Here is a 21,325-nt window from a genome sequence, read left to right as displayed (position 1 = left end):
CAAGACATATGGGTGTTTTTGACCGGGTTGCCTGATACCCACCACCCGAGGAAGGTGGGTTGTGAGGGTTAGTTCACTGGTGACTTTACACCAGAGGAAGATCTGGCCCCTGGCGTGTCTGCACATGAATGTGTCAACAGGGGCCAGACTCCACTAGACCAGCATCAATCCTCGTGTCTTCGGTGGGGCCTTTTTTGATTGGATCTGTCCCAGTATCTCTGAATGCTGCCGAATGCCCTGCCAGGGTGTGGGGGTGAGGCTCAGCTGGGGGACTTACCTGCTGAGACATGGATCCAGCGACCTCTCTGTGTGACCCCTGCTCTCCCTCTCCCAAAGCTACGTGCGAGAGAAGACCAAAACGGACGTGGACATGCGGGTGGGGGTCCACAGCGGCACAGTGCTGGGTGGCGTGCTGGGCCAGAAGCGCTGGCAGTACGATGTGTGGTCCACAGATGTCACGGTGGCTAACAAGATGGAGGCCGGCGGCATCCCAGGGTGAGTATCTCCAGGTGGACGGACAGCCCAGGCTGAGTCTCGGCCGGGGGGTGGGGAAGCCTGCAACGGCTAGACAGCAACAGGGCCGAAGGAGTGACGGTCCATCTCCGTCCCCTAGCCCTGACATTCACCTTAAACCTGTCCTGTGTCTCCACTGCTCCAGCCCTGTGACGTGGCTTGGTTTGGGGTCCCTCTGGCTAACCTCGGTGATATCAGTGCCGGTGCTCACCCAGTGCTTCACCGAGTGAGGGCAAGAGGGTGAGACCCCATAAGTAAGGCTATGTTTTAGTCACGGGTATTTTTAGTAAAAGTCATGGACAGGTCACAGGCAGTAAACAAAAATTCACAGCCCGTGACCTGTCTATGACTTGTATTATATACCCCTAACTAAAACTTAGGCCGGAGGAGGTGGGTGCTCTAAGGGGGCAGTCCACGGGTGCTGTGGGGGGGTGGCCCGGGACCCCCGCTGGCGCTGGGGGGTGGGAGGGTTGGCGGGGCTGGCAGGCTCCCTACCCGACTCCGACCAGCATGTCCCTGCAGCTCCTAGGGGGAAGGGCTCCGTGCGCTGCTCCTGCCACAAGTGCTGGCTCTGCAGCTCCCATTGGCTGGGAACTGAAGAGCCCCCTGGCCCCTCTGCCTAGGAGCTGCAGGGACATGCCGGTGGGAGCCGATTAGCCCACCCCCCAGGTAAACACCGCCCTGCACCCCAAACCCCTGCCCCCTCCCACACACTCACACTGCTGCTGCTGCGGAAGTCACAGAGGTCACGGGAAGTCACAGAATCCATGACTTTAGTGACCTCCGTGACAGACACGCAGCCTTACCCATAAGAGCACCGTCTGTCTCAGACTCACTGCATTCCCCTCCCGTCGGTCTTTGTTAGTAACAGCACCTAACGCTGTGCAGGACTTGGCCCTGCCTCCATTCAACTCCATTGGCTGCACTGGGAGCAGGATCCTGGCCAAAAAGAACAGAATCCCGATCCTGTCAGCTCCCCGCAAGCAGGAGCTGTGTCTAGGATCCGGCCAGGACTTGCCCTCTTGGGTCCCACGCCGTCCCAGCTGGCGCCCAGTGCAGGATTGGTTCCCAGGGCAGATCAGTAGGGTTTTGTGCAATCAAGTTTTACATGTCCCAGGTGACGTTCTTCTCCCTTCTTGGTGTGATCTGAGGGAGGGGCCAGGAGCTGGCAGAGACAGAAAGGTGGAGCCCATCAAGAGGGCAGGCAGGGGGGAGCAGGACACCTTCCAGAAATCCCAGCCTGCCTTGCCCCCAGCAGCCAGAAGTGGCCATAATAACCTAGCCAGGCTCCTATGTGGTAAACATCCCAGGGCCACATTTGGAGCCAGTTGAAGTCAATGGGTTTAAATTCTTCCAGAGCCCCCCAACATGCTATAAAATCCCCAGAGGGGTGGGAAATATTTACCGGAGCTCCACTCCAGCCAGCTCTGACGGAATTCATGCCCTGGGAGTCACTCGCGCTGCGTTTGTTACAAGGGCGATCCCTGTGGGCTGGGGGGCATGGGGGTGCCCCATGGTAATTGGCAGGCCCTGGAGGAGCGGGGAGGTCTCCGGAAGGACGGTGACTCTGGTTTGAAAGTATTTCCTCTGTGGCCGGGTGCCCTGCAGGCCTAGCTAAATACAAATACAGCACAGCACACCCGGTCTTGTCACCGCTAAGAAATTACGGCCATGGGGCAAGGAGCAGCCAAGTGCAGCCGGCTGGAAAGCCACGAGGGTAACAAATCTGCTTTCTCCGGCCGGGGTCAGCAGCAGCGCCCTGGATCTGCCTGGGCGGAGGTGCCAGGATTGATTATTAATAACAAGAATAGCCATTTAGAAGGAGCGACCGCTCTGAGGCGCTGGGAAATCGTCGGAGACAGCCAGACGCCTTGGAAGGGACTCTGAGCAAATCTCAGCTTGGAACACCCCCCCACGCGGGCTCCAGATTTGGATTCCCCACCTGGTGGCTGGAGCCAAATGAGGCCTCGTCGCAAATAACCGGGGAGGGTCCCGTGTAGAGGGATGTTGGGCGCAGGGATGGGTGGGCTGATGGTGCCCCGTGGGCAAGGCGGGAGGTGTTCCACGCCCTGGCTCCCGCTGGCTGGCTGATTGCGCCCCACCCATCCCGGCCAGGAGTTGGAAACGGCTTGTCAGCAGGCAGAGTGCCGTCTCCTTAGCAGGCCAGGCTGTTGTGAGTACACCAGCCCCTTGTTCCCGCCCCACTGCTGGGCTCCCAGTCTGCTTCTGCTGCCCCAGCCGCCCACGGGTCAGGTCCCAGCTGCATCTGCTGTTGCGCTTCTGCCCACCCCCCACCGAGACATGGGCCTTTGCTTTTGCTCAATCCGTTCCCACCTTCCCCATGGAAACCAATCGCTGCTGGGACCCAGGGTTCTCAGTCCTGCCTCCTTCCCCAGGGAATGAAGAGGGCGAGGGGCTTTGTGTGGATCCCTCAATCCCTTCGCAAAATATCCTCCCCAAAACCTGCCGAGTTCTGCCCGGGGCTGGCACAAAGGCAGCAGGGGCCTGACTGATGGCTTCTTCCCACCTGGCCCACAGGCGTGTACACATCTCCCAGAGCACCATGGACTGCTTGAAAGGGGAGTTCGAAGTGGAGCCCGGTGAGGGGGGGACAAGGTGCGAGTACCTGAAGGAGAAGGGGATCGTCACGTACCTCATCGTGGTGCCCAAGCAGCCCCTCAAGAATGGGATCAACGGAGTGGTGAGTGACCTTCCTCCTCCTCCAGCTCCTTTCATCTCCCCCGTTGCCGCCCCCTGTTCCGTGGCCTGCCCTGGGCTCCGTTCTCCGCCTTGCGAAGGCCTGTCTCCATTTCTGCCCTTCTCACGCATGCCAAGAGGTGTGAACGCTTGGCCCCATCCTCCTCTCTCCTGGCTCCCCATTCCTGTGGGCCTCTGATTCTAAAACCGTCAGCGCTCCTGTCCCTTTCCTAAAGGGACTGAATCTGTCTCTGCCGTCCGTAACTTCCACTGCTCCTTAATAACCACCCTACGTCTTCCTCTGCTCCAGTCACTCTCTTCCCTCCAAGACACCCCCTCTTTCCCATATTGGAAGCCTTGTGGGTGAATTTCACCCCATACAGTGGGACCAGCATGAGGCCTAGGCAGCATGGCCAGGAAACAGAATGCCGCATCCCGAGTCGTTCCCCCTTCTTACGGCCCTCGGTCCTGGTGGCTGAATTCCCACCTGCTCCTCTGTGTTCTAGAAGCTGTCCCTGACGTCCTCCCATGGGAACTCCCCGCTGCTGATCAACACCAAGGAGTGTAACGGCAGCATCAACACCACCTGCACCACGCCCGACGAGGCCGAGGAGCTGGACACCAGGGTGAGAGCCGCCCTGGGGAGAGGGGAGGCTGGGGAGGGGCATTGGCACCCAGCAGCAGCAGGGGAGCACGGGGCGACCCCGGGGCGTTTAGAGCCGCAGCAGGCTCGAGAGTGAGCACACAGGGGGGTATGTGTTACCCCTGGGGTTTGCTCACCCTGTCGAATTCCGACACAAGGAGAAGGGCAACAAGTACTTGGGCCTTGTACTTCTCTGCCGGGATATGAATGGACCTGGCCACAGTGACCCTCGCCCGTGTGGGGGAGGGGGTGGGGTATTACTAAGATTGAGGGGCCAGGTCCTCAGCTGGTGGAAATGGGCTGCCTGGAAGTCGGTGGAGCAAGGCCCGTTTACACCTGCTGGGGATCCGGCCCAGGCTGGCCAGCGGCATTCAAGAGGAGACGGCCTGTTTCTCAGGGTGCACTTCTGGTTTTGTCAGCCAGTAACCCCAGGGGTTTGCCTTGGTCTGACTCTCACCTCCCCCTGGCCAGGTGGTGAACCCCTCCTTCCCCAACCCCCGGCGGCGGCTGCGCCTGCGCGACCTGGCCGAGAGAGTCGTCGACGCCTCGCAGAACGAGCAGGAGCTCAACAACCTGCTCAACGAAGCCCTGCTGGAGAGGGAGTCTGTGCAGGCGTGAGTGGCCCCAGCCCCTCCATGTCACGGGGGCTCCCCAGTGCTGCCCGGCTACAGGGACCAGCCCCAGCCCCACGGATCACGGGGGCTCCCCAGTGCAGCCCTGCTACAGGGACCAGCCCCAGCCCCTCCATGTCACGGGAGCTCCCCAGTGCAGCCCTGCTACAGGGACCAGCCCCAGCCCCTCCATGTCACGGGGGCTCCCCAGTGCAGCCCGGCTACAGGGACCAGCCCCAGCCCCTCCATGTCATGGGGGCTCCCCAGTGCAGCCCTGCTACAGGGACCAGCTCCAGCCCCCCGGATCACAGGAGCTCCCCAGTGCAGCCCGGCTACAGGGACCAGCCCCAGCCCCCCGGATCACGGGAGCTCCCCAGTGCAGCCCGGCTACAGGGACCAGCCCCCCCCCGCAGATCACGGGGGCTCCCCAGTGCAGCCCTGCTATAGGGACCAGCCCCAGCCCCCCGGATCACGGGAGCTCCCCAGTGCAGCCCGGCTACAGGGACCAGCCCCAGACCTTCCATGTCACGGGGGCTCCCCAGTGCAGCCCTGCTACAGGGACCAGCCCCAGCCCCTCCATGTCACGGGGGCTCCCCAGTGCAGCCTGGCTACAGGGACCAGCCCCAACCCCCCGGATCACGGGGGCTCCCCAGTGCAGCCTGGCTACAGGGACCAGCCCCCCCGCAGATCACGGGGGCTCCCCAGTGCAGCCCTGCTACAGGGACCAGCCCCAGCCCCTCCATGTCACGGGGGCTCCCCAGTGCAGCCCGGCTACAGGGACCAGCCCCAGCCCCTCCATGTCACGGGGGCTCCCCAGTGCAGCCCGGCTACAGGGACCAGCCCCAGCCCCTCCATGTCACGGGGGCTCCCCAGTGCAGCTCTGCTACAGGGACCCAGCCCCAGCCCCTCGGGGTCACGGGGTGCTGGCCAGTGCAGCCCTGCTGGGACGTGCCCAGCCATCTCAAACCTGCCCAGAGACTAACTGGGCTGCAGTGGATCTGCTCTCCTTGCACCGCTAACGGGTTCCATGCACTGCGTATCAGCCGGCCCAGCGGTGCCCTGCGAACAACGGCCGGGTATGGTGTGTGCCTCAAACAGCACCAAGATGCCATTGATTGAAGGTTCTGTTCCTCTACCTCCCCCTATGGGGGCTGTACCCTTTGCCCCCAGATACCCTGTCCTCTCCCACAAATCCTCTACCTCTCTCCTGGATGCTGCAGGGATCCTCTTCCTCTCTCCACCCCCTAGAGGCACTCTTTCCCACGCCCTCGTTTCTTTCCTCATGGTGATGGCAATACCCTTGCAGCAGCCCCCCGGCAGAGTGAGGACCCTCCCTCTCCTTTTCCCCTTTGCCCACGGCCTCCAGCATCTCACCGGGGTTCGCGGTGTCTCCGGCAGGCTGAAGGGGAAATACACCTACCGCCTCTCCATGCGCTTCATCAACCCGGAGATGGAGACACGCTACTCCGTGGAGAAGGAGAAGCAGAGCGGGGCCGCCTTCAGCTGCTCCTGCGTGGTGCTCTTCTTCACCGCCCTGGTGGAGATCTTAATCGATCCCTGGTGAGCAGGTCCATTGGGGCGAGGAGCAGGGGCTGGGTCTGTGCAGCCCCTGGCACAACGGGGCTCTGCGCTGGGAATACCCTTCTCCACCCCTCACCCTGGGCAGAGTTGTAGAATGGGCCTGGTGCATCACTCCCTATACATATTCCCCCAGAGGCCTGGTTGATTCCTCCTGGGCTGGACTTCTGTGTGGCCCTATTCACCGGAGGTGTGCTAGAAACCCAGGGAGGTCGGGGTGAGCAGGCCTGGCTCCCAGAAGGTGTGTTTGTCAGGGAGATGGAGCAAGTACAGCGTAGGCAGCGGCAGTTAAAGCTTCCCCAGTATCATCCTGCTCCATTTTCTCAGCTCTGACCTAGAGGGACCAGCTCTTGGGAGGCACTGGGCTTTCTCTCCATGGCCTGCGGGGTCCTTGCCCTCTGGGCGGAGACTGCCAGCCGGGATGCTGACTGCGCGGATGGGCTATATCATGTGAACCCCTGATCCTCAGGGACTGGGCTGAGACCTCCCCCACACTCATTTCACATAGGCCACTCCACAGCCGTCAAGCGGCATCTGTCTTGAATGACTCTTGCCAGGATGCAGCAGGGGCCGTGGGTGTGGAAAGTTCCCTGAGCCCTCGGCCCCCAGGTTTTCCCCTTTTCTCTCTGGCTGCTCTTGGGCTCTCCCAGGAGCAGCCGCCGTGGGAAGTCCAGCCGGCCAGCGGGTTGTTTGCCGGCTGTAGGAGCGGAGCCTCTGAGTGAAGCCTTAGCCACCCTGCTGAGAGCGCGGTGGGGGGCAAAGCACTGCAGCTTGTCCTCGCTACGTCCTATTGACAATCGCCTCTGCCCGCACCCCCAGGGAAGGGCAATCAAATAATGAATCGACAGGACCAAGTGACCGTGCAGTGCCAGCCTCCCTCCCTATCTGATTGTGGGCAGGTTGCCATGGGAACCCCCGGTGAGAACATGCATTTGCCAGGCTGCTCCAGGGCTGGTCCCCTGCCGCAGACCTAGCAGGGTGTGACTGGGTGGCCTAATGCTTAAATCATTAGCTCTGCAGGGCAAGGCCTGTATCTCCCCATGTGTTCGCAAAGCCCTGGGCGCCGTGATTGAAAAGTGCTACATGGCTGTTGTACCCCATCAGTGTCACCCGTTATTGCTTGGAGGGGAATGAGGCAAAGCCCAGAAATCGGTGCTGCGGTGAAAAGCCCCTGGCTCTGCTAGAGCTCCCCCGAAGACCTTCTCTTTGGGACTGCAAGGTCTTGCCAGCAGGGGCTTTGTTTTGAGGTCTGTCCTGCACAGGATCACGGCCACTGTTAGTGCTTTGCAAATGCTTGTTAATATGGAGCTATACCTATCTCCTAGAGCTGGAAGGGACCCTGAAAGGTCATTGAGTCCAGCCCCCTGCCTTCACCAGCAGGACCAAGTACTGATTTTGCCCCAGATCCCTAAGTGGTCCTCTCCAGGATTGAGCTCACAACCCTGGGTTTAGCAGGCCAATGCTCAAACCACTGAGCTATCCCTCCCACCCACAGTGTTGCTGCAGGGTGTGGGGTTGCCAGAAAAGCCAGCCAGCTTTCACAGGGGTTGGAAGGATTTTTAGGAAGCTTAGTTAAAAAGTGTGTTGAAATAACATCCCCTCTTCTCCCCACACTCTCAGGGACTAATACGGGCCCTGTTCCTGGAGTGTCCGAGCACTTCACAACCCTTCATGTAGTTATCTTTGCAGCAGCCCTGTTATCCTCATTGTACAGATGGGAAACTGAGGCACAGAGGGGCATGTGATTTGCCCAGGATCACACCGAGTCTGTAGCTGAGCTGGGAATTAAACCCTCGTCTCCCAAGTCCCAGACTAGCACTTTGTCATCCTCTTGCTCTCATATATATTCCCCTCCAAGAGTCGCCCACAACACAGACCGTCTTCCACGTCAGCTGGGGGAGTAGCCAGTCTAGTTCCTGGCTGCAACCAACACATATTAGCTCCGTGTCTCTTTTGCCTTTTGAGAACATGAGCTTAGGAAGTGACCTGCGGCTTCCTCAACCCCATGCCGGCTACTTTCTGTCCTCTGCCCGCTCTTCCTAGCCCAGCTGCAGTCTCTCTGCGCCGTTCGTGCTCGTGGTCCAAAACCGAGTGAAACCTACTCAGCAATCTGATATTGCTGTGAAAAGCAGCGGAGTACTGTGTGAACCCACTGGGCTGTGTGGGTAGCACCGTCACTGGACTAACCCCGCACAGGGCTGGCTTTTGACTCTCTCTCTCTGCAGGCTGGTGGCCAATTATGTGACGTTTGTAATTGGAGAAATCCTGCTGCTCATCCTGACTCTCTGCTCTCTGGCAGCCATTTTCCCCAGGGTAAGAGGACAGAGGACCTGCTCCTGAAAGGTGCTGAGCACCCGCGACTCCCAAGGAGTCAGTGGAAGCGGATGGAATCCGCCCTGCTGAACTGTGTGCCATAGGCCCCATATCGCTAATAGCTAATGGAGAGTCCCCTTTAGCTCCGGTCATAGAGGGAGGAACTTTTGGAGCAGGAGGGTCTGTGTTCTATCTCCACATAAAAACGGCCAGACTGGGTCAGACCAAAGGTCCATCTAGCCCAGTATCCTGTCTTCCGACAGTGGCCAATGCCAGGTGTCCCAGAGGCAATCACTGAGTGATCCATCCCCCGTTGCCCATTCCCAGCTTCTGGCAAACAGAGGGACACCATCCCTGGCCATCCTGGCTAATAGCCATTGAGGGACCTATCCTCCAGTCCTTCATGTGCTGTGAAGTCCTTCGTGACCATGGATTTGTTGAAATGTTGTAAAGATCAGTCCTACAAAATCAGAAATGTACTGAAACATTTTGGTGTCCTTGAGTTACTAGTTCCTCCCCCATGACCAGCTGTTTCTCTTTGGCCCAATATCCATCACTACAACCCACAACGTACCGTAGCTGGATGTTTCTCCTAAAGCGATCGGCGCTGAAACAGTGAACTATGTTACCATTGTAACGCTCATCATTCAGCTGTGGGGTCAACACCCCCCCGTTGAGTTGAATGGGGCAGTTCACACCTCTGTTGTTTCGGGCCCACTCTGTTTGGTAGGGTTCCTTCACAGAGGTAAGGGCTAGAAAGCTAATTGAAAGCTGAGATTGTGGGCCACCCAATTTCAGCCGGGGGTGCACCCTTCATCCAGAGACTTCCAAAAAACGTGTGGTTCTGGAGATACTTGATGGCAATGTAGACTGCTCTCCCCATGGTATGATGTGGGGGTTAACAATTGGGCCCACATCCTCAAAGGCATTTAGGCCTCTAACTCCCATTGAAATGAGTGTTGACAAAGCACTTTGGGATTCTTGGTGCCAGGTACTTTCAAGGCTCCCATCACCATAGCCTCTGGGCAGAAGGGCTGAGATTCACGTCATTAAAAACCTCTTCTCTTCATAGGTATTTCCCAAAAAACTCGTAGCCTTTTCCACTTGGATCGACAGGACCCGGTGGGCCCGGAACACATGGGCCATGTCGGCCATCTTTATCCTCACCATGGCCGACATCGTGGATATGGTGAGAACCTTCCTGCCTCCCCCCTGCCACCGTTTTCCCTGCCACCTCACACCAGCACATGAGGTCGCTCCATTGGGTGCCTCAGAGGAAGAGTCTATCGACATCCAAAATCAAATGCATGAGTACAAAATGGGGAATATCTGGCGAGGGGGCCGTACGGTTGAAATGGATCCGTGGTTATAGTTAGTCACAAATTGAATCTGAGTCAACAACGTGATGCAGTTGTGAAAAAGGCTAATATCATTTGGGGTGTATTAACAGGAATGTCGTCTGTAAGACACGGGAGGTAATTGTTCCACTGTACTCGGCACTGGTGAGGCCTCATCTCAGGCACTGTGTCGCTTTAAGAAAGATGTGAATAAACTGGAGAGAGTCCAGAGGAGAGCAACAAAGCTGATAAAAGGTTTAGAACAATGGTTCTCAACCAGGGGTTCACGAACCCTGGGCGTATGCAGAGATCTTCCAGGGGGTACATCAACTCATCTAGATATTTGCCTAGTTTCACAATGGGCTACATAAAAAGCACTAACCAAGTCAGTACAAACTAAAATTTCATACAGGAAATGACTTGTTTTGTACACTGAACTGTATTTATATTCCAGTTGATTTATTTTATAATTATATGGTAAAAAGGAGAAAGTCAGCAATTTTGCAGTCATAGTGTGCTGTGACCCTTTCGTATTTTTATGTCTGATTTTGTAAGCAAGCTGTTTTTAACTGAGGTGAAACTTGGGGGTACACAAGACAAATCAGACTCCTGAAAGGGGGACAGTAGTTTGGAAAGGTTGAGAGCCAGTGCTTTAGAAAACCTGATCTATGAAGAAAGGTTAAAAAAACTGGGCATATTTTAAGAAAAAAAGACTAAGGGGGACCTGATAACAGTCTTCAGCTGTTAAGGGCTGTTATAAAGAGGAAGTGATCAGTTGTTCTCCATGGCCACTGGAGGTAGGACAGGAAGGAATGGACTTACTCTGCAGCAAAGGAGATTTAGGTTAGATATTAGGAAAACCTTTCTCACTAAAGCCAGTTAAGCTCTGGAACAGGCTTCCAATGGAGATGTGGAATCCTCATCATTGTAGGTTTTAAGACCAGGTTGGAAAACCCCTGTCAGGGATGGTCCAGGTTTACTTGGTCCTTCCTCAGCGCAGGGGGCTGGACTTGATGACTTGTTGAGCTCCCTTCCAACCTGAGAGGCCCATTAGCTCTGGTGGGTCTTGTGCAGCCCTGGTGTCTCTCCATGGATCAGGGTTGCGTGATGCCAGGGCTGGGTTTGGACCACGGTGCCTATTTATAAACCTCTCGGTGTGGATGGCTGACCCCATCCTGCCTGTACGGCTGCTGTCCCTGTCCCATGCAGGCAGGGAGCTCGAAATGCCATTACTCAGTTTATATGTCCGTTCTGACCTTCCCGTTTTGGGTGTGCCAATAATTGTTCAGAGCACCATGCCCTGCTGGTCATTAAACGAAAACAGCAAAGATCGACGGCAGCCAGATATTGTTAGCAGCATTATTAATGGGCGAATCCCTAGGGCCTGACGCCAACAGCCCTTCCGCAGCGGTGTCGCTCCACCGGGTGTGACTGAGGGACCCCCGATTTAACGGCCGTGAGGACAATCAGACCCAGTGTTTGCATTTACACCAGCTGAAGTGATCCTAATTGGAAGGGGGGGCAGCCAGGGAGAGGACAGGTCCCAGCATGCAATGCTCTGCCTTCCTCCTAAGAGCCCGGCATCACCTCGTGATAGGGTGTCTCAGCGGCTGCATGGTCAAGGGCAGGGCAGCCCAGATACTTACATTTAACAGAGACCAGGTGCAGCCCGGGGCTCCTGGCAGGTTGCCACGAGGGGCAGAGCGTGGGTACCTCTGGCACAACCACATCATGCTTTACAGCAGCAAGCTCAGCCATCCTAAAGGGAGGAAACAGGACTTTCCAAGGGCTACAGATTCTTCATAAGGGCCCAACTTCCCATCTAGACACAATCTTCGGTTCCTCCTTCCTGACCCCATCCCACTGCCCTGCAGCTGCCTATCAACTCATGCCCTGAAGCATGAGGTTTGATCCTCCTCCAGCCATTGCCTTATCTTGCCAGGGTCCGTAGATGATCAGTGGTGATAACGGTACCCAGATGTGTGCAGGGGTGACGGCGGGTGGGTCTGCCTGGGGGAAGGCTCTGTAGCGTTTGGCTGGGTTTCCTATAGCACCTGGCCATCTGTGCGGCACAGACAGGCCCTGTTGTGTTTGGGCACGATTATTGTGGAGCCTTTCACCCCTGAGTCGCTGGTTCAAAGCGAGCCCAGGTCAGTGAAAACCACAAGCGCTTACCCTCAGAGAGCTGTTTGAAAACCTGGAAAGGTGGGAGTCCAGTTCACGGTGGCCCTGATAGCCACATCACAAGGAAAGCCACCTCACCCCGAACTAACGTGCTGACAAGGACTGCATGGGCCATGCACCTCAGCGCCCCTCTCCGACCTCTCCAGCCCAGGGTCTGGGGCAAGGCGGAGTGCGTCGCTGGCGCTGCTGCTATCCCTATCCCATGCAGGCAGGGAGCGCTAAACGCCATTACTCAGTTTATACTCAGGACACTGACTTTGGAGGGCTGGGACTTCAGGCTGGGCCATTTTAAAAGGAAAGAGAGAGAGATATTTCTGAAGGCTAAATAAGAGCCTCTCCTTATCGCTGCTCCGATCCAGTCTGGCCATTGGTACGTAACAATCTGTAACCCCTCACCCATCTCTCTGCCGCCCCCCACAGCTCAGCTGTCTGCAGTTCTACTCCAGCACCAGCAACAGCACCGCAGGGACCCTGCTGGCAGGGGGCTGCGTGGAGGACCCCAAGTATTACAGCTTCATTGCCGTGCTGGCCCTCATCGCCACCATCATGCTGGTGCAGGTCAGCCACATGGTCAAGCTCACCCTGATGGTCATGATCACCGGGGCAGTGGGCGTGGTCAACATCTATGCCTGGCAGCAGATCTTCGACGAGTACGATAAGGAACGCTTCAAGGAGAACGTGTAAGGGCACTGGGCGTGGCGGAGAGGGCACAGAGGGACTGGCGGCCTGCGCTCCAGGCACAATGTAGGACTGTTCCCTATTATGGTCTTGGTTTGGTCCAGTTTCAGACCTTCCACCCCTGGGGAGACCATTCCACAGCCCAGGGTGGGGAGACGTTTCCTCCCATCCAGCCTTCCCCCGTCTGCAGCGATCCCTCCCCTCTCTCCCTGTCCTTCCCCGAAACAATCCCCGCTCCCTAATGCAGACACCGCCATGGCTGCTTAATTGCTTTAGTGAGGAGGGGGGTGGCTGCAGCCCTTGGGTGCTCCCAGCTGGTCCAAAGGCAGCTGTTCTCAGCTGATGGCCGACCGGGACAAGAACTTTCATCCAGCGGTTGTTTGGGTTGTCCCTGTCAAGCCTCTCATGTAGCTGCCCCTGTATCCTTCCAGCAGAGGTTAGCGGGAGGAGGGAAAGCCCCCTGAAGGTCTTCAAAGCCCTCATGCAGTCGCTGGGTGCCGGCCTTGGCGTAGGGACGTGCTGGCTGCCATGGAATGGGAGGGGACCCAGCCATGGTGGGACGAACATGGCTCACTCGTCTCTCCCTTGGCAGGTCCGCCCTGGTCCCCTCCAAGTACTCCATGACAGTGATGGTCTTCATCATGATGCTCAGCTTCTACTACTTCTCTCGCCACGTGAGTGATCTGTCCGGCTCCCCTTCCTTTTCCGTCTTCACCCTCCTGCGATCCCTGGAGTTCTCCTGGCACGGCCACCAACAGGGCATTGGGACACATGGCCACCTTCCCCCACACTGCCCCGCTGGAGGGCCATTTCACCCTGTCCCGTGCAGAGCCCCCCTCTCTCTTACTTCTGGAGCTCTCCTGCATGCGTCCCTCCCCTCCCAAGTCTCTTGTGCCTCTGCCTCTCTCTCTTCCATCTCTGCCCTCCCTTCTCCTTTGGGGTTCCTCTGGGTTCCTTTGCTCACTTGTTCCTAGCCCTTCTCTAGCTCCCTGCCAACCCAGCACCAAGCTGGAAGGGTTTGGATCGCTTTCCCTCCCCTACCTCCTTATTCCCCCCAGTATCTGCATTTCCCTCTCCCCCGTCCCTTTGTTCTCGCTCTCTCTTTCTCTCCCAGTGCCCTGCCCTCTTGCTGGAGCCGTGAGTGGCCCAAAGATCCATCTGTTTGGTGCCTAGCTGCCGGAGGCGATCTCTGGATGGCTCTCGGATGGCGTAGGATTCTCGGAAAGGGCTGCCTTCGCACAGCGGCCAGGAAGCCCATAGCCTGCTGACCTGGAAGGGTCCCACCTGTGGGTGTTGGAGTGACTGCATCACCGCAGCGAATAGCTTGGTGCAGGGGAGACGGGGGCGGGGCAGCGAGAGGCAGTGGGGTTGAGTGGTTAGAGCAGAGAACTGGGTGGCAGGATTCTTGCATTTCGTTCCTGGCTCTGCCACAGACATGCCCGCGGTACCGTAAGCGAGTCCTGTCCCAGCCCTGCACCTCAGTGAGCCCATGGGGAGGTCGCTGTGTCCGAAGCGCTGCGAGGCCCTGCCTGACTCTGCGGCACTTGCCCTGCCTGCAGGTGGAGAAGCTGGCCAGGACGTTGTTCCTGTGGAAGATCGATGTCCATGACCAGAAGGAGCGGGTGTACGAGATGAGGCGCTGGAACGAGGCTCTGGTCACCAATATGTTGCCGGAGCACGTGGCCCGGCATTTCCTGGGCTCTAAGAAACGGGACGAGGTGAGAACGGGCGAGCCAGACACTGTGACGTGGGGAGAGCTGAGGTTTCCAGTCTCCTTCCGCTGGCCTCCCAGCCCAAGCCAGAGAATCCTAGAAATCAGAGATGGAAGGAAACCTCCCTAGGCGTGGCACTCAAAGACAGGGTTAGGTCATTCCCTGCACTGGGCTAGGGGAATGACTCCCACGCATTCACTCTGAAACCAACAGTGTGGCCACAGTGCCCTGAGCAGCTGCCTGAGTACAGCCCCGGCCGAGAACCTAGGCACGTACTCGGGCGGCTAGCTCGAGACGCCGTCACGGCCACCCTGCTGTTGTCAGCGCTCTCGCTCAAGCAGAGCTCGTGTGTGTACGCCCACCTGAGCTGGGCATCACACCTCCCAGCTGCAGTGCAGACGTACCACGACACTCAACCCCAACCCTGGGTGCTAAAGCCAGCCCTGCCACTGAGACCGTGGGGGCCCTCAGGCAGGTCCCTTAATCTCTCTGTGCCTCAGTTCTGTAAAATGAGGATGAGCCTTGCCTACCTCCCGGGGAGCTGTGAGGATAAATTGATTAATGACTGCACACGAGGAGGGCCAGAGAAGCCCCTTAGAGTGTAGGCTCATACGGGCAGATTGAGAGGAGCGGCGGGGGGTCTGTGCCCCAGTTTTAAAAAGCTGGGTGCCCTTCCTGGTGAAGTCAGCGCCACCCCATTTCCTACAGCTTTCTTCACCATGAGACCAAAACAGCCTCCCCCACCAGGAGAAATTGGGGGGGGGGGGGTGTCTCCCAAGGGCCAGAGCTGACACCCTTGCGCTGAGTGGGGCGGATGCCATTTTCTGAGTCGCATCTAAGGGCAAAACTGAACTTCTCTTGGCCTCCATGTGGCCAGCTGTAAAAAAAGGGCACTGATGCCTTCCCCACAGGGGAGTAGTGAGGGGCCTGAGATCTGTATGTGAGTGATGTTCCGGGGGCACCCAGACTGCCCCCGGGGGATCCCTTCGCTAGCCCTTGTGCTCTGCCCAGCCAGCCCTGGGAGAGGGGCTCTGGCATGCTGACCCATAGGTTAGATGGGGCGTGCCCACTGCTATTACTCAGCCCCACCCAATGGGAGTTGGGAGGAACTTGACTAGGGGGCGCATAGGTGAATTTGGGGCTCAGTGGAGCCAGGGGAGCTCACAGGGTGACCAAGCTGGGAGGAGTTTTGTCAGGGGCTCTTTGGGACTGGTTACGCTGCAGTTAAACACCCACGGCTGGCCCATGTCAGCTGCTGTGGGCTCACGCTAAGGGGTTGCTTAATTGCAGGGGAGCTGTTCGGGCTCGGGTGGGAGCCTGCGCTCTGTGACCTCCCTCCCGCTTGTGGGGTCCCAGAGCCCAGGCCGCAGCCTGAGAGCTGACACGAGCCATCCGCAGGTGTTTAACTGCAGTGTGTCGCCATACCCTTAAATGTGCTAGAGCAGTGGGTCTCAAACGTTTGTACTGGTGTCCCCTTTCACACAGCAAGACTCTGAGTGCCACCCCCCTTACATATTAAAAACACCTTTTTATATATTTAACACCATTATAAGGGCTGGAGGCTGACAGCTCGTGACCCCCCCCCCCCGTGTAATAACCTCACGACACCCTGAAGGGTCCCGACCCCCAGTTTGAGAACCCCTGTGCTAGAGTGACTGGGGCCGCGGGTTTAATAAGGAGCCAGGTAGCAGAAGCAGTTGCATTGTACAGAACTAGTGAGCCCAGTAGGCGCTCGGGCTGCCCTGGAATAAGCGGGTTGGTGCCATGGCATCGCTAGGTGTCCTCCCCCAGCTGGGTACAGCTAATATAGTGCAATACACTAGAGTGCACTGTAGGCCTGAGTGACAGGCCTGTTTCCTGGTCCCGCAGGAGCTGTACAGCCAGTCGTACGACGAAATCGGCGTCATGTTTGCCTCCCTCCCAAACTTTGCTGACTTCTACACGGAGGAGAGTATCAACAACGGCGGGATCGAGTGCCTGCGCTTCCTCAACGAGATCATCTCGGACTTCGACGCGGTGAGTCCAGCCCGGGCGCCAGCCTTCCCCCATGCCAGTCGGACGCAGGCCCCTAAGGGGAGCACTTGGGATGGTGTGGGCTGGCAGTGAAATGTAGGCCACCCCGCTGGCATACAGAGATCCTTCCTGGCCAAGCTGAGTGACTGGCTCTCGCTGTGGGGGCGCCCCTCGCTGAGACTGCTATTGGCTGGCACTGGGTGCAGCTGTAAGCAGCCTTAGTTTTGGGCCAGCGCCGTCTAACCTCCCATTGCCAGCTGTCCAGATGTGCATTCCCTACTGCTGCCCAGCCCACCTGGAACCAAGCTTCACGCCCTGGAGACGACAGATCCCAGCATGCAATGCTCCACCAGGTTCTGAGCAGCCTCCACTTGCTTCCAGAGAGCAGTGCATGCTGGGATGTGTGGTATCCATGAGCTGCACGTCCAGATTCAAGGTGCAGGTAACTGCAGGATGCGTTTTGGCCTCTCCAGAAGAAGCCTGCAGCCAGGGCATCAGTAGGTAAAATGAGCCTGTGATTCTGCTGACCAGCCACCAGGTGTCACTGTTGTTTTAAATACAGTAGAACCTGAGCATTCCAAACAGCTGGGGAAGGGAGGCGGTTCCTAAGTCTGAAATGTTGGTAATTCTGAACAAAACGTGGTGGTTCTTTCACAAGTTTACAACTGACCATTGACTGAATACAGCTTTCAGACTTTACTGTGCCGAAGAAAAACGCTGCTTTTAACCATCTTCATTCAAATGAGACAAACACAGAAACCGTTTCCTGACCTTGTCAAAGCTTTTTTTGGTAGTAGTTTATGTTTAACGCGGTACTGTACTGTAGTTGGTTTTTGTTTGTTTGTCTCTGTTGCTGCCTGACTGCATACTTCTGGTTCCAAATGAGGTGTGTGGTTGACTGGTCAGTTCGTAACTCTGAGGTTCAACTGTAACCACAACTGATACTGGCCTGACACAAGTCCCTGTAACCTCACCACTCATCAGCCTTTGAACTGTTTTTCCAGCCACCTCCTGTGTTTATGGCTTTGTCTCCTATATCTCACAGCTCCTGGACGATCCCCAGTTCCGGTGCATCACCAAGATTAAAACTATTGGAAGCACCTACATGGCTGCTTCTGGAGTGACCCCCGATGTCAATACCAATGGCTACAACACCACCATAAAGGTACAGGAACAGCGGAGAGGGTGGTGAATTGGGCTGTCTGAGAACTCAGGCCTGACAGGGAAGGATGGAGAAAGGGGAATGGGACAGGCTGATCACTGCCTCCTGGGGTGTGGGAGGGTCTCTTTACCTCCCTCAACCTCTGCCCTTTGCTTTGCACTGCCCTTGCAGAAAGAGGAGCTCTCGGAGAAGGAGCGTTGGCAGCACTTAGCTGATTTGGCCGACTTTGCCTTAGCCATGAAAGTGACCCTGATGAACATTAACTACCAGTCCTTCAACAACTTCATGCTCCGAATAGGCAAGTGCTGATTCGTGGGAATGACGGGCGTCTGCTGACTGAGGGGGAGATTGAAGGGGAGTATCCACACCCCAGCACTCTGAGACCCAACCAGTCCAGCAAGCAGAGATGGGCTTCAACTCCGATCCCTGCATGCAGGACACTGGGCTGTCACTGAAACGTGTGTGTCTTGTTTTCTTTCACTTGTGCAGTCCTTTAGGGCAAGGCCTTTAGTTTATCCCGTTACTCCTCCTGTCCCTTTCCAGGTCAGCAGAGACATGGCAGAGCAACTATCAAGGGGGGGATAGATCAGTGGTTTGAGCATTGGCCTGCTAAACCCAGGGTTGTGAGTTCAATCCTTGAGGGGGCCACTTAGGGATCGGGGGCAAAATCAGTACTTGGTCCTGCTAGTGAAGGCAGGGGGCTGGACTCAATGACCTTTCAGGGTCCCTTCCAACTCTATGAGATAGGTACATCTGCATATATCAAGAGGAGTCTTTATTGGGGCTGCTGGCCATAGACAGACACTGTGGCTCTCCCTAGCTCCCCAACTGGCTTGCATCAGCACACAGCGTCTCCTTAAGTCCTGACCTGGACTATGCAGCCATAGATTGGATTGCTGAGCACGCAGTGCTAGCCTGTGATTAGAGTGGGGATCTGGGAGCCAAAGACGCTCACGTTTTAATCCCAGCCCTGAGAGTGACTTGCTGTGAGGCTGTGAACACATTGCTGCCCCTTTCAGAGCCTCAGTTTCCCCATATGGAGCTGATAATACTTGGCTATATCTCAGGAGTGGGACAAGGATGAATTGTTTGTACAGAGCTGTGAAGCGCTAAGTGGTAGCATTCATAGCAGTATGAAATGGCAGAGCCTTGTTAATGGGCCCAGCCCCCTATAGGGCAGGGTGTAGGCCCCCCCAGAGCACGTCTCAAATGGCATCCACTCGTCCCAGGAACAGACAGCGTCCCACAGATCAGCCATCAACATGTTTCTCTGTGGCCTGAGTGAAGCACAGGGTACGAGAACCCGAAACCCCGATTGGCTGCTGAAACATTTAGAGCTGATCCCAGCCCCGTAGAACCACCACATGTCAGTTGTTAATGAGACTTAATATATTTATTTTAAAGCAACCGCTTAGATAGAAGGGGAGAGCAGGGATTAATGACGACGCAGCCATCAGCGCTGGGCTGGTTACCGCCAGGAATCTCACCATTAGCATGGCAGGAGCACTGGGCGAGTTGCTAGCCCCAGCCCTCTGGTGCTAGTGCTGGGTGCTTGGAGCTGACAGGAAGGGATCCAGCAGCAGCACGGGGATGGGGAGCAGATAGGGGCCAGAGAAAGGATCGTCACAGCAGGCCTCCCGCTGGAGGCCGGCACGCTACTTGCCACTTCAGCCAAACGCTGCTTTTTAGAAAAACTTCTAGGGTGCTGTGCGCCTGCCCTATGTATTGTGGATGATGCTGGGGTGCCGCCTACAGCCCGTGTGGGTGCCCTGTATGTTTGTGTATTTGTGCTCCTCCACACCCAGGGCAAGGGCTCCCTCCCCACTACAGGACCCAGGTAGTAAAGTCAGGTTGTCCTTGTGCCCGATTTGCAGGCATGAATAAAGGGGCAGTGCTGGCAGGAGTGATCGGCGCCCGCAAACCACACTACGACATTTGGGGGAACACGGTGAACGTGGCCAGCAGGATGGAGTCAACGGGCGTGATGGGGAACATCCAGGTGGGTGAGCACATCCCCCTCAGAAACGCCAGGCCCGACCCGTTTCAACGGAGATGGAAGTTGTGAACTAGTAAAATAGGAGGGTGGAATGTAAATGCCCAAGTAACCATAACCGTAGCACTGATAGACACTGAGAAAGGGACAGTCCCTAGGAGACAGCACGTGCAGTTTGACAGGCAGGGTGGTGTGACGTATCAGAGCAAGAGTGAGTGCAGGTAGCACTGGAGCTCACTGATAGAGCCAGGTTTGGAGAATGAGGTCGCCTGACTAATGGAGGCTGTTCCAGGCCTAGAGAAGCAAGCTGCGAGCGTTGGGAGGGTGCAGAGACTGGGCGGAGTGAAAGGCATGGCGGCGTGGAGGAGCACAGAGGGAGACACAAAAGCAGATGTCGAGATACCAAGCGTAATGGTTGACATAGGAGGGTGGGGGAGGGGGCTCTAGAACTGTTCCTGGGTCAGCTATACCATGAAGTCACTGAACCTCTCAGCTGGCTCTCTACAGCAAAGTACCAGGTGGTCCGTGAATGAAAGGGGCGGTGTAAACGCTTCATGCCCGGGGTAGAGCCTGCAAGCTGCGGGCGAGGAGTTATAATGGGAAGAAGCAAGTGAAGGGACGTGACAGCCCTTAGCGAGGGCACTGCCCAGGAAAAGCAGCCATGCGGTCACGTCTGCCTTGGCACCCCATCGCCCTGTGTCTGCTCATCTGTGCAGGTGGTGGAAGAGACCCATCTCGTCCTGAAGGAGTACGGCTTCCGCTTTATGCGCCGGGGGGCCATCTACGTCAAAGGCAAAGGGGAGTTGCTGACCTTCTTCCTGAAGGGCCGGGAGAAGCAGGGCTCTTTCGTCAACGGCTCCTCAGTGACTCTTCCACACCAGGTGGTCGACAGCTCATGATGGAGCTGGGCTCCATGCTCCCACTAGCAAATGAAGTCCAGTGCCTCCCACTGGTGAGAGACAAGCAGCTTTGAGTGCCCAGCGCTCTAGAAACAAGACTGATAGTAACATCTTTCAACCCAATGTCTAGATTTAAGAGAAACCACCCCCTGGCCTGCTCCTTTTTTCCTGGAGGTTTATCTTAGAGGGGTCTGCTTGACTTCAGCTCCCCATCTGCAGCTTAGCAGAAGGGAGATAGGGGAGGGACTGATCCGATCCCCCTACAGCTCTCACACACGCACCCTCGTGCTGATGTGGGTCTGGCTGGTGGGAAGGCGTAAGCCTCACACAGCATTTCAGGAGCGCTCCCAATTGCAGTAGGCTCCTGTGTACCCTGTTAGTGTAATCGAGAGAGGCAGGTGGCATGGATTTAATTTAGTGCCACAGACCCAGCCTCCACTTAGTGTTTGTTGCTAAGAGATAAAAACTCAGGGTGGGTGGTCAGAGGAAAAATCTCTGGTGTGTGCCAGGAGAGTTAAAACAGGAGCACTTGGGTTTTCTGTTAGTTCACACAATGCTCATCCTTGCCCTATGCCACCGTAGCTAGGAGATCAGAGAGAGTGCAATATTTCCTTTGACTTGGAGGTGAAGAAATAAAAACCAATGTTGTGTATTTCAAATATATAAATATATATATAAAAAGATACAGATCGACATTTATATTTTTAATTGTGTCTGTTAGACTATTTGCGGATTTCTCTTTCCGACACTGCCTTGCACTCCACTCTCTGCTGTTGTCACCTTTGCTGTCGCTTTAAGGAAGAGATGGACAGGTATTGGCAAAGAACAAGACTGTTTTATTAAAGCCTTCATCCAATATTCTGTTTGAAAACAAACGCAGTGTAATTATTTCTCTAGTTTCTTGAATAGAACAAGTTGAATTTAAAAGACAGTGATTCCGTGTCCAGTTTGTCCTGACCACTTCCATGCCCTGGCCTAGGCTGCTGGATGTT

The 21,325-nt window shown here is 56.4% G+C and overlaps 1 protein-coding gene across 2 annotated transcripts in view; it reads left to right on the top strand.

The window, feature by feature from the left end:
- The window catches only part of ADCY3 (adenylate cyclase 3), a 92,246-nt gene extending 71,055 nt beyond the window's left edge, over positions 1-21,191 (top strand). Inside the window, exons 6-20 of one of the 2 annotated variants that reach the window (XM_054021793.1) lie at positions 337-495; positions 3,052-3,214; positions 3,720-3,836; positions 4,325-4,467; positions 5,863-6,024; positions 8,268-8,355; positions 9,428-9,544; positions 12,297-12,556; positions 13,147-13,228; positions 14,114-14,272; positions 16,136-16,282; positions 17,325-17,444; positions 17,613-17,739; positions 19,316-19,440; positions 20,151-21,191. In XM_054021793.1, coding sequence (XP_053877768.1) covers positions 337-495; positions 3,052-3,214; positions 3,720-3,836; positions 4,325-4,467; positions 5,863-6,024; positions 8,268-8,355; positions 9,428-9,544; positions 12,297-12,556; positions 13,147-13,228; positions 14,114-14,272; positions 16,136-16,282; positions 17,325-17,444; positions 17,613-17,739; positions 19,316-19,440; positions 20,151-20,333 — 2,152 coding nt within the window. In that variant the 3' untranslated portion in view covers positions 20,334-21,191. Of the gene's footprint in view, positions 1-336; positions 496-3,051; positions 3,215-3,716; positions 3,837-4,324; positions 4,468-5,862; positions 6,025-8,267; positions 8,356-9,427; positions 9,545-12,296; positions 12,557-13,146; positions 13,229-14,113; positions 14,273-16,135; positions 16,283-17,324; positions 17,445-17,612; positions 17,740-19,315; positions 19,441-20,150 lie in introns of both variants that reach the window. The other variant, XM_054021792.1, reaches the window with a different exon arrangement.
- The last annotated feature ends 134 nt before the right edge of the window (positions 21,192-21,325 follow it).

Source organism: Malaclemys terrapin, chromosome 3, assembly GCF_027887155.1.
Source record: "Malaclemys terrapin pileata isolate rMalTer1 chromosome 3, rMalTer1.hap1, whole genome shotgun sequence".
Taxonomy (NCBI): domain Eukaryota; kingdom Metazoa; phylum Chordata; order Testudines; family Emydidae; genus Malaclemys; species Malaclemys terrapin.
The sequence above is the reverse complement of the archived record's forward strand: the minus strand, read 5'-3'. Positions and strand labels throughout refer to the sequence as shown.